This window comes from Serpula lacrymans, assembly GCF_000218685.1.
Source record: "Serpula lacrymans var. lacrymans S7.9 unplaced genomic scaffold SERLAscaffold_2, whole genome shotgun sequence".
Classification (NCBI taxonomy): Eukaryota; Fungi; Basidiomycota; class Agaricomycetes; order Boletales; family Serpulaceae; genus Serpula; species Serpula lacrymans.
In genome coordinates, this window is record NW_006763291.1 from 2,228,029 (window position 1) to 2,240,540 (window position 12,512).

The 12,512-nt window shown below is 47.0% G+C and overlaps 2 protein-coding genes across 2 annotated transcripts; both read left to right on the forward strand.

Moving 5' to 3' along the window:
• Positions 1-2,141: 2,141 nt before the first annotated feature.
• On the forward strand, positions 2,142-3,563 carry SERLADRAFT_433601 (uncharacterized protein; the record flags this gene model as incomplete). The annotated part of the gene is made up of 2 exons (XM_007313815.1): positions 2,142-2,195; positions 2,346-3,563. The coding sequence occupies 2 exons, from the start codon at positions 2,142-2,144 to the stop codon at positions 3,561-3,563; spliced, it is 1,272 nt and encodes a 423-aa protein (XP_007313877.1).
• A 5,047-nt stretch (positions 3,564-8,610) lies between these two features.
• SERLADRAFT_345708 (uncharacterized protein) lies at positions 8,611-8,940 on the forward strand (the record flags this gene model as incomplete). Its single annotated transcript, XM_007313816.1, has 1 exon — positions 8,611-8,940. A coding segment is annotated over one exon (330 nt), but the record flags the coding sequence as incomplete, so codon positions are not given.
• Between the last annotated feature and the right edge of the window lie 3,572 nt (positions 8,941-12,512).

Below are 12,512 nucleotides of genomic sequence, written 5' to 3' on the forward strand. Positions count from 1 at the left end.
CCCCGACTCCGAGGAGCCGTCCTCTCACCCTCGCCACCAGTCCCCGATGCATACACGTCCGCCCAGCGGAGCGCCTTTCACCCTCAAATGTGCCATCTCCCTCGATCGCTCTTTTATCCCACCTGGTTCCGAAAGCAGACTCCAGGCCGAAGCAGGTGCGGGGGCGGATGGAGAGGCAGGGGCGGGGTGTGTGTGTTTTGGATTGGGAAGACGAGGGGCGGGGGGATCGGGGCGTGCGGCGGGAGGGCGAGGGGGAGGAGGAGCGGGAGGGGGGTCTGGTGGGAGGTTCGGAGGAGTCGGAGGGAACGGCGTACATGGGTAAACGGTCATAACCTGGTGGTGACATGATGGAACGAATGCGAGCTGTAGATGTCGTGCTCGGTGCTCAGAAGGTACTTTTGTGAAGATTAGAAGCGAGTGGTAACTTGAAGGTCTCGACGTGAAATACGTGAGGGTGGTAGATACTAGGCTATAAGTTGATTTTAGTACACCTCGATGGTAGCATGCGAACGTGGATGATACCTAGTTCGCTGACATCCAGTTCTCTGCGATATGTCGAGGACAAGACAAAGATCGCCCAGAGTGAGAACACTCCCGTCGAACTGGGGGAAACCGTGGTAACCGCCACACTTGGCACTGCAAATTGCTCAATATTCCGTCACTGTCACATTCCAGCATCCTTTCATCCTTTCTTCTCAACTCTTCAATCAAACAAATCTAGTATGGCTGAAATAATCACGTCGCTACTCTTATCTCGACATATCTTTAGAAAACTCGATGGCGACACCCTTGAAGGAACGTCTTGGGCTTCAAGTTTGACGACCGTGCCTCCGAGGTTGGAACGTCACGAGCTTGCACCTTCTGTCATCTCCCAGAGCAGTCCTACACCAACGTGTGACTGAATGGGACAGCCAATCACGGTCTACCGATAATCAATAGCGTCTGCTGCCAGGAATTCATGCCATACCGATGATGCATGGACGCATACCCCAGTTTTTTTTAATGCTGCACCATGATACCAAGAAGGCGCTACTGCCACTTCGGCTATCCTGCATGGAAAATGTCACCCGCAGTGCTCGCACACAACTTATCTTCACGCCCATGTTATCCGAACCTTGCTCAGACCCGGCGTCAACGTTCATCAGAGGGTGCTCTTAGCTCGAAGAGCATGTCCCCGTCTGGCGTCTAAAAGGTCGTGATATTTATTGCACTCAGATAAACAGGCGCTCCGTCATATTAGACGCCTACCTCGACGATAACCACCAGTCAAGCATGTATCAGCAGCCCAGTTATTTTTACTGAGCCCGCTATGCACGGTCCGCTTTGGCGCCTCCTCAAGGTCTTGCATGAGGCGTCTATCGCCTGGCGCTTATTTATTATCTTGCAATTATGAACCATTACACGGCGACAAATATATTCTGCAATAGCGCTGATCATTTTCTCACAAGGCACGACCGTTTGCGAGTTTATAGCGGGGCCATTGAATGATACCTTTTCAAAGTTTCTGACTTCAAAACCGGTTGAGATTCTTTTCGTCGTTCGGGGGCCTGCCACGTCTCCGCTTTCTAGCTTTCTGATATCCCAGGGTGCTACGTTAGAGACATGAAAAAGGCATGACTTGGTTGCCGTCAACCTCCACTGACTTGGTAAGTTCTCCGTTGGATTGAAGCCTATATTGAACACACCAGGTGACCAGTACGCACGGGGGCGAAGGATCATCGGTCCCCTCTTCTCGTACAAATCGAGATGACCCATCTCAAACCGTACGACACGACCTCTTTTGACCTGTCGAAGATCCTGCGCTTCAGGTTCCGCCTGTATAGAGGAGTGCGATGTGCAAGCTTCATAATATATCCCGCCATAAAGTCGTAGCAGATGTTTACTTTTAAGCTTGACAACCAAGCTTTGCCGAGTTAAATACAGTCACGTGATCATGACGTACTTGTTCCCTTCTAGCTGCACATACATATTCGGATCCTCGTTTTAGCCCCGTGGCTGGTTGTCCCAGGGAATGGACGTCGGCAGGTTTACATGCAGCACTGGCAGACTGAAGCATTGCCCCCATCTGACACCCATGAATACCTGTCTTTCACTGAACCATCTACTTTACACTCATCTTTTTCTGCAAAGAACTAGTGAAAATGTCCCTATTGGCTATCCTGAGCACAGTCTTAGCGCTTTTAGACCAACTTCCGGTACGTTTCGCCCCACCACGGGTTGCCGTTTTCTAACCCAGTCCTTTTCGGTGCGCATGTTCTTTGTTTTTATAAACTGTCGCCACAGGTGGGGAGATAGCGTCTTGACTGCAGAGATGATCTGGCTCATCACATGTTTGATACCTACAGTTTTGCGATTCGCAAGAGCACGTCACCAAATATCATTCTACGAACTTTGTCCCCTCGCTTGAAGATGTCCAGTCTATCCGAGACTTGATTTCGGATCGCGAGACGCAGCTCGCCAGTCTGAACAGTGAGATTTTCCAAGTGGACAACGTCATGGAGCGTCTGCGGGCGGCACGCACGGTGCTGGTGAAGAGCAGGACGCATGTGGAGGGTTCGTTGAGATCGCACAAGACACTCGTCTCTGCCGTCCGCCGGCTCCCAGCCGAAATCATGGGCGAGATATTCATACAGTGTCTACCGTGCGAACACTACATCAGACCACGGGTGGAAGACTGCCCCTTGCTCTTGACTCGGGTCTGCCGCAGCTGGAGGACAATCGCGTTGTCTGTACCCCAATTATGGTGTTCCCTTTCTGTTTCGCTGCAAAAGGCAACGGGGCACTCGTCCTCACCCTACGAAGCGTGGCTCGCGAGGGCTAAGAGCCTTCCCCTATCCATCGGTGTTATCGTGGATGACAACGATGCTCTGGCTGGCGTGATGAAGAGACATCAGCCGATGAATTGGCTGCGGCCCTATATTACGCGTTGTAGGGATCTTTGGGTGGCGACCACAAACGGAAACCCCTTCTGCGAGGTTCTGCAGTGTACCCCGTCCCTGGAGCGCCTGCAACTGACGGGATGCAGACTTCCCAACGAAGGTTTTGTGATCTCAGATACAGCCACCCGTCTGCGCACTCTGTGCCTTCGCTTTGTCGGCCAAGACGTAGAGTCTCTGGCCACCCTCAATCCCCCCTGGGCCCGCCTAACAGACCTGACATTGACCTTCTCGAATCTTAGCGGACAATCGTTCCTACGCGTCCTGCAGAGCTGTCCCCTGCTCGAGCGACTCTCTCTCTCGCTGGTTTCTGTCAACGACGCCGACATCACGCCGATACGCCAATCGGGGTGCCTGCACCATCCCTCGATACGCCGTATCGAGATCAGAGTATCGAAAGGGTTTGATATCCTGCTCGACGGGCTGACGCTTCCCCTGCTGCAAGAGCTCGAGGTCTGTTTCTGTGGCAGAGACTCGGGTGCCTGGCCACACTCGCAATTCAAGTCTTTCCTCATCCGATCGCTGTGCCCGCTAGAGCGCCTCGTCGTTCGCTGCTGGAAAAAGCTCTGTCCCAGCCATCTGGTGGAATATACGGAGATCTTGCCTTTGTTGCAAGCGCGCATGTGAGCGAGTGGACATGTTGGGCTGGTGGAGCGGAGGGCTTTATTGGGCTTTTTTTAAATCTTTCATCACTTTTTTTTTAGAGGTGGGATGCGGTGGGTGGGGCTTGTGATGTGAGGATAATGGTGATATACTAATTTTTTTCCCGTACAAAGTGTTAGAATATACTCTGACATACCAATACTCCATAGGATAATACCTCTGATTTGTAAGCCAGCCCAGTATGCAGCAGCTATTCTGTGTAAGACGTCCGTGGTTGCATGTCATGTTTAAGATCCTACATGGTATAACCTTGGCCATATAGCTCAATTGGTAGAGCAGCTGGCATGTATCCAGAAGGTTCCAGGTTCAATCCCTGGTCTGGGCATTATCCAATTTTATCACAAAGGGTGCCATCCTGGGGCGTTATATGCGTAGCAATGTGTGCAGATCTGAGTCGGTTTGGGGGGTGTGATTTTTTGTTGTAGGGGATCAAGTCAAGTACAACCTAGCAAATAATGTATACTATCAATTCTAAGGAACCGTGAATCATGAACCAAACACTCCATGTCAATGCTGGCTGGAACTTGTCACCCATGTCTCAGAAACGCAGCGATGCAGTCTTTACTGACTTTTTGCAAGACAGCAACTGTCACTCAAACTCGGAGTTTCTAGATCCGTAGTATGGTATGGTTATTATTAAATTATATTTTTTATTGTCACATCATGCTATCAACGCTAACTTTAAGGTATGTTTTTGACATCATATTCACATTGGCACTTATCTTCCCGACATTCAATACTAAACAGAGACAAACTGCGACACATTTATCACTGAGGAAGCGGCCGTGGCCCACTCTGGGGGAGCTTCTGCAAATACGCACAGAATTTCTTGAAAAAAAAATGTCAGGCTGGTACGGGTGTTACGATAACACAATTTTCAGACCTTTCCTTTAATTTTCATTCTCCGCTTTAACCTTTTTTACTATAGTTCACACTCCGTGCCATGCGGCACTTTCCTTTTTCGTTCTAACCCCACCTTCTCGCGCAGTGCTGCCTTTATTCTTCTTCTAGACACAAACTTTCTCATGCAGTGGAGCTGGTCACACAAGCTGCGTCCTCTGACATCATCAGCCACTGCTTTTATCAACTGTACAGTACATAGGTACAAACACTCTGTATTAGTATAAATACCCCAATAGATCAAGGAGACTCCTCAGCGAGTCCTCCTGTTGTATACCAACAAACTCTCTGCAGCTTAAGGGGTAACCGCTCCCTCCTCACTACCTTTATAGTGTGTTCTTGTGTGTGCCAGAGTAACTAACTCTTGGTTGTTACATTAGGACTTGCTCTTCTACTCTCTTGCACGTTGTACAAAAAGTCCCACTGGGCACCCGGACTCCAGGGTGAAGGAGATTTGGTTATTGTTTAGGAATATCCCACATAGCAGATAGGTGCGCTGTCATGCACCAAAGTTGATTTGTAGCATGGACAGGTGTCAATAACAAAGCAAATATTCAAAAAGACTCGCCTTTGCGCCACACAGGCACAGTGCCACGTGGAATAGTAATTAATATTGCCCTTTTTGAACTTGTGGCTGATCAGCACCACCTCTTTTAGGCAATCCAGTCACGCTCACCTTTGCTTTTCCATCCGGTACTTTCCGTGTTTTGGCATTTTGGCAAATTTTCGCGTCGCCACTGGCTACACATTGCATTGCGCCCTCGCTTTTGTCGTTTCCTTCACTTCCCTTCCTTTGCCTAGCCCCACCATGGGCCCCTTCCTCTCCTTTTTATTCTCACCTGATGGTCGTTTCTGGATACCCATTCTAATCCACTTTTTCATCACCTCCACCCTCCTCCTCCTCATCTTCTTTGCTCCCCCACCATTTCTGATGTCACCACTTCCTATCCACTTCCGTCGCCGATCCGTCAACTACCACGTGCCACTGCTGATATCAGCAAAGCCCCGGCGGCCGGTTCAAATAGGGCAACAGGTCCATCTTTATGATGTCGATCTACCATCATATACTATCAAAACATTGGTCGCTCGTCTTGCCTGGTTGGAGCGTGGGTGGGTAGTTTTTGAGCTGGAGAAGGTTCATCTCCTTGCGTTGCCCATGTTCATTGCTGTCCCATTCACTTGAGTACACTTATCATTTGTCCATCATCTTCGCTACAGCTACACCTACCACACGCTGCCTGGGACTCACTTGTTCCAAATTGGGACTACTCCTCTCCCTCCCTCGTTTGACCAGGTGGTCCAACACAACCAGTCCATTGGTAAGGCCATGGAACTGTCAGATTTGGACTAGGTGGTGGACTGGTGGCTCCAGTTTCTTTTTTTCCAGCAGAACATTCAATCACAGTGCGATTATTTTTGATTTTTGAATCATTTTTATGGACACATATTTTTTAGAATGCCTGACTGACAATAAAGGAACTGTGTTGATACTGATAGTGTTTTGCCTTGCCCTTTTTTTTACTGCATCTTCCCATGACATCATGATTTTCCTGCTCTCTTTTTGCTATTGGACTTTACTTTATGGCTGTACAAACCTGTGACATTACTCACAGCATTCATTGTTCTATCCCTTTCTTTTCCTTTTTTTGACAATCTTATCCTGTACTACCTACGCAGGATTCGTCAGCATACATTCCTTCCTTCATGTTCTTTCTCATTCTTTTTGCACAGCTATACTGTGCATAGCCTACTTTTCTTTTACTATATAAACCCCTGTATTTTACCTTGTAAAAAAAAACAAGAACTCCAATCCAGACTTCTTCTCTACTCTCAAGTTCACTACTCTGCTACTTGTGATCCAGTGTGGTCACAACACTTCCCACTTCTACCACTGTCAACTGCTGTCATCGTCACTTCCCACTTTTGAAGTCATTGTCATCCCTTTCAATTAGAGTCCTTCTGAGCACTACAGTTTGTGCGTCAGAAGCCTGCTATCACTGGGAACCTCGTCACCTCGTCATCCTCGTCATTCTCAAACCTACCTTGTGCTACAATTAGCAAGGTAGTGCTCATCTATACTCGTCACTAAGCCCCTATCTTCTATAAATTCAACTATCCCTCCTCCTCAAAACCCACACTCATACATCTCTGGGTTTTACTTTGAAGGATCTTTATACGTACCACCCCACGAACAACCAGACCACTCCACTGTTCTAGGAGGCAAAGCCCATAAACAAGTTCTGTGGAATCTGGGAGGATTGTGTGTTAGTTTGTTTTTGTGTGTGGTTTTCTAACAGCAGTTCTCATCATCGACAGCGCTCTTTGCGACCGGCCTTGTAGTGCTTTGGGAGAAGAAACAAAACCTTTGATACGCGGCTCCCAGCAATAAAGGGAGTACCATAGCTCAGCAGTTGGTGTGGAACCTCTGTTGATTAGATTTTAGAATACAAAAACTTCTTCTTCGAATACCTCTGACTGGGCCGGGCACTTGCCTGCGCCAGTCTGGAGAAGGGTTGACAGCTTAACAAGCGGACCACCCCCTGACAACCGTTTGGACCAGGGTTTATTACGAATACCTTTTATATAATTTTCAAACTATAGTGTGGGTAGTCGGAGATTGAGATCCGATACTCAGCTGGGAAGAGGTTGATCCGCAGATAGCAAGCGGGGACCCCCAGTTACCTTTTTTTTACTTTACAAGAGAACAAGTCGACATGTTGTCGCAACCTCAAATGGATGTCAACGCTCTGTTGTACAACATGCGTGCACAGATCTTGACATTGACCACTCAACTTGCTGAGCTACAGGCAAACCCCCTGCAGCAGCACCCTCGGTGGAAAAGAAGTTCAACAAGAAAGTCGAAGTCGTTGCTGACCCCAGCGCCTTCGAAGGAGACAGAGCACAATTTGCTGAATGGTGGATAAAACTCCAAATATGGGTTAAGGCAAATTGGGACGCATTTGCCGACAATTTTGAGGTAGCCACTGCGGTGCTATCTCGACTAAAGGGACCTGTGGCGGGTCAATACACCCAAGTTAGATTACAGGAATGCTACACCGTGGGAGTGTGGCCCACCTGGGACGATCTCAAAGTAGAGATCAAAAAATATTTCAAACCGCAAACTGAGCGTGACTGGGTGTGTCAGCAAATCCGTTCCTTCAAATAAGGCAACATGAGAACGGATGATTTCATAACCCAGTTCCTGGCCCTCTCCATCCAAGGGGGTCTTGGTAATGAACATGCAGTAGAGCTGCTGGAACGCAATGTGAACCCCCACATTGCAGAACAGCTTTATCTGCAGGATATGAGAAATGAGAATCTCTCTCAAGCAGCAGAGGAGGTTCAAAAAATAGGTAGAGCCATAGAGCTCTACAAAATGCACCAAGGTGGCAAGACCACCAAAAACAACCATTCCCAGAGGCGCCCTGGGTCATCAAACCAACATAATCATTCTCACGGGTTCAAGCCATTCGGGCTGCAACCAGGGCAGGGAGCCCCCATGGATATCGGCACGGTCAAAGGAGGACAGATGCGCAGATTCAAGGGCAACTGCTACAATTGCGGCAAAGAGGGACACACATCCTGAGACTGCAGAAAAGGAGCGCAGGCCCACTCAACAAAAAAATAATCAAGGGCGCCAATTAGAATCCGAAAAACCGGATGATCGGCTCCAGACTCTGGCTGGTTGATCCTACGACAAAATCCGGGCCTTCTTCTACGATCAGCAGGCTGCTAAAATGAAAGCTCAGGGAAAAGAGTTTGGAGCTTAGGTCACTTGGGTGCCTTCGCTCCACAAAACAATGAAGTAAACCACAACAAAGTGGCCCCTGCTCCGGGGTGTTGCACGAGCAATAATGGAAAGAAGGGGATGGCTCCCCAATTTGTAAATAGATTTCAAAATTTATCAGAAATATGTACTTGTATAAAGCATTGTAACTGTAATATTTATGATACTACCGCTGCACCAGCGTCTCCCTTGGAGCGTGGCCCCGGCAAGACAAACAATAGGGTGCTTGATTCTGGTAAAAATAAAATAGAAAAATATGTAGCTTTCAATACCTCTTCTTCTTTGTTGGAGCCACCCTTTCCCAAAGTCCCAAAGCGTGTGTTGATGCGCACATACTTATTCCAAAAGGAGATCCATTTAGACGTTGGTGTGGAAAACCTTGCCCGGGGCACAGTACACCCAACCAGTGCACTGCTTGATTCAGGCGCTAACGGAATTTTCATAGATCAGGTCTGGGCGGAGCAAATTGGACTCCCCCTTGTAAAATTAGATGTATCTATTCCCGTCTATAACATGGACGGTACACTTAACGCGGGTGGCTGTATCACACACAAATGTTCTTTTGTGGTCGAATACCAAGGACACAGGGAACGAGTCACTGCCGAAGCTACCCGACTAGGGAAGATTAATTTAATCTTGGGCTGGACCTGGCTATTCAAACACAATCCTGAGATTAACTGGCAGACAGGGGTTGTCACATTGTCACGTTGCCCTCAGGAGTGTGTGAACTTGGGTAAACTGAATCACGTCCGTCACAATGAGCATCTTGAGAAGATAAACACTGGTCACATTTATGAGCTCAGATCTCTAGAAAAGATTGACGATGACGATGATGAGGTAAAACCCAAGGAAGAGATTAAGAGGCTGGTACCTCCTGAGTACCATGACTTCTGGAAAATCTTTTCAAAACATAAATCAGAGCACTTCCCAGAGGCTAAGCCTTGGGACCATGCAATAGATTTGAAGGACACTTTCAAACCGAGAAAAGGACACATGATTCCCCTCTTTGCTCCAGAAAGAGATGAGGTCTCAAGTTTCATAGATAAACAGCTTAGGAAGGGTTACATCAGACCTTCCAAAAGCCCTATGACGTCCCCGGTGTTCTTCATCCCTAAAAAAGATGGTAAGAAGCGCATGATTATGGACTATTGTTACGTGAATGAGCACACGGTTAAAAATGTGTATCCGCTGCCTTTAATCAGTCAGTTAGTAGACAAATTGGCTGGCGCCAAAATCTTAACAAAGATGGATCTCAGATGGGGGTACAATAATGTATGGATCAAAGAAGAAGATGCTTGGAAGGCCGCGTTCACGTGCCACCGAGGATCATTTGAACTCCTTGTTATGTTTTCTGGGTTGACCAACTCACCGGCAACCTTCCAGAGCATGATGAACGAGATCTTTGCGGATATGGAAAACTGTGTCATCATTTACATTGACAATTTGTTAATATTTACGAAGTCGGATGATAAGGCTGAGCATGACAGGATCGTGCAAGAAGTCCTTCGACGCTTACAGGAACGGGACCTATTCGTCAAACCCAAAAAATGTAATTTTAAAGTGAAGGAAGTAGACTTCCTCGGTATGATCATAGGCCAGAACGGAATTAGGATGTGTAAGAACCATTTCATTATTTTCTTATCTTCGCTATGTCTTGGTTCTCAAACGCTTTACCCGTTACACCTCTGGCTCTAGGGCTAGAGGTATCCTTTGCCGTCTTACTTCTCATAGCCCTCACAGGCTTTCTTAACTATCACTACCATTTTATATCACAGATCAGAGACTGGGTATCGCTCCCAGCCAGCCAGCACACTGGGTAGGGACTGGTAGTAGGCATCTTGCCAACCAGCTCCAAACCCCAGTAAAGCCTGGTTATACAAATAACGCCTTATTCAGGATTGTACCTCGTTATGAGGATACGGTTCCTGAACACGTGTGACAATCCTCTATTATTAGTACAAGTCTCTCACCTGCTGATTAATCAAGTTAAAAGTTGTACGATAGTTACTCTCCCTTTTTCTTATTGGTCGACTGATTCCTCAGACCACTTTTTGTATATTCTCCTTTCGGTCTGAGGAACGAACAGTTCACTATATAAAGCCTTACCTATTCATGTATGGCTCCTTAGTTTTCTATTACTGAATTTACCCGCTTTACTCCTCAACAAGAACCTTTGAAGCTTACCTCTCAAAGTCCTCTACTCGCTATATTTACTAGCGTCTGTCGACCTCAAGCTCATCGAACCCCTTACTCCCTGCAAGTGCAGAAGGAGACAGGTTTCGTTTTTGTTATAGTTTATCGTTGCCTCACAGGATGGATCCTGAGAAAGTTCAAGCTATATTTGACTGGCCAGAACCTACTCGTGTCAAAGGAGTTAAGGCCTTCCTTGGCTTAGGAAATTTCTACCGAAGGTTTATCAAAAACTTCGCAAAAATCACGAGACCGTTGAACAATCTCACTAAAAAGGATATTGTTTGGCACTGGGGCGCCAAAGAACAAGAAGCTTTTGATAAGCTTAAACAGGCATTTACAACGGTGCCCATATTAGTATTTCCAGAATTAGACAAAGAGTTCCGGCTAGAAACCGACTTTTCTGATTTTGCTACTGGGGCTGTTTTGTCAATTAAATGCCCTGACGATCTTTGGAGGCCTTGCACCTATCTATCGCATAGTTTGTTGTCTACAGAGCGCAACTATCAAATATACGACAAGGAGATGCTGGCCATCATTAGAGCTCTAGAGCACTGGCAGCACTACTTAGAAGGTGCTAGGCACCAATTTGAAATTTGGACCATAAGAATCTGGAATATTTTATGACGGCCCAAGACTTGAACCAAAGACAGGCTCGCTATGTGGTATACTTGTCAAGGTTTAATTATAAATTAATTCATAAGCCTGGAAGCTCTATGGGGAAAGCGGACACTTTGTCCAGAAGAGAGGATCATGCCAATGGTATTGAGGATGATAACAAAGGTGTCACCCTGATAGACCAATCAAGGGTTGCCAATGTTAGAATTGGGCAAGATTCGGATCTTCTGGAAGTCTTCAAGAAAGACATCTCCTCAGAAGAAAAGGCATGCCTTGATGGCAATGAAAACTATTTATGGGAAGATGGGCTCTTCCATTTTAAAAACAAAATCTATGTGCCTGAATCCACAAGAATCAAGGCAATAGATAGACATCATGACACACCAGTGGCTGGGCACCCTGGGTGGCAACGAACAATGGAGTTGATCTCCAGAAACTATATGTGGCCTGGCATGGTCAAAGACGTACAGGAACACATAAAATCCTGTCTGAGATGTGCTATGGCTAAGAATTCTCATCAACCGCCGGCCAGTAAACTTATGCCGAATCTGATACCAGCTGGTCCCTGGCAGGATATATCGGTTGACTTTACGACGGATCTGCCCGAGTCAAATGGGTATGATTCAGTGATGGTGGTAGTAGATTGCTTCTCCAAAGAAATGGTATTCATACCCACCAATAAAACTATTACTGCCGCTGGTACGGCAGATTTATTTAAAGATTTCGTATGGTCCATCCATGGATTGCCAGAAACGGTTATCTCCGATAGAGGACCTCAATTTGCTAGCAAATTTACGAAAGAATTATGCCGGATGCTGGGCATCAAACCTAAATTATCAACGGTGTTCCATCCGCAGATTGATGGACAAACGGAGAGACTCAACCAGGAGTTGAAACAATATCTCCGGATATTTATTAATGACAGGCAGACAGATTGGGCCAAGTGGCTAAAGATAGCCAAGTTTTTTTATAATATCAAACAGTCATTGGCCACAGGAAAGGCACCATTCGAGGTTACTAGATTGTACCTCCCCAGAATGGGTGTAGAACCTGGCAAAAGCAAGAACGAGGCTGCTGAGAACATGGCCAAGGACATGAAATCTGTCTTGGACGAAACGCGCAAGGCGCTATTCAAAACTGCAGAGCAGATGAAAAGCAGGGCAGAGCGTAGACGCTCTAAGGCCCCTGACTACAAAGTCGGCGACCTAGTCTGGTTAGATACCAACCACTTAAAGTTAAAAGATCGGCAGTCTAGAAAACTGACCGAAAAGTGGATTGGTCCTTACCAGATTAAGGAAGTCAAACCTAATGCAGTGGAGCTGGAACTCCCAAAACGAATGAAGGTAGTACCCACGGTCAATATTAGCCGTGTGAAACCTTACAAAGGGCCGCTGCCGGGACAGCGCATAGACCCGCCC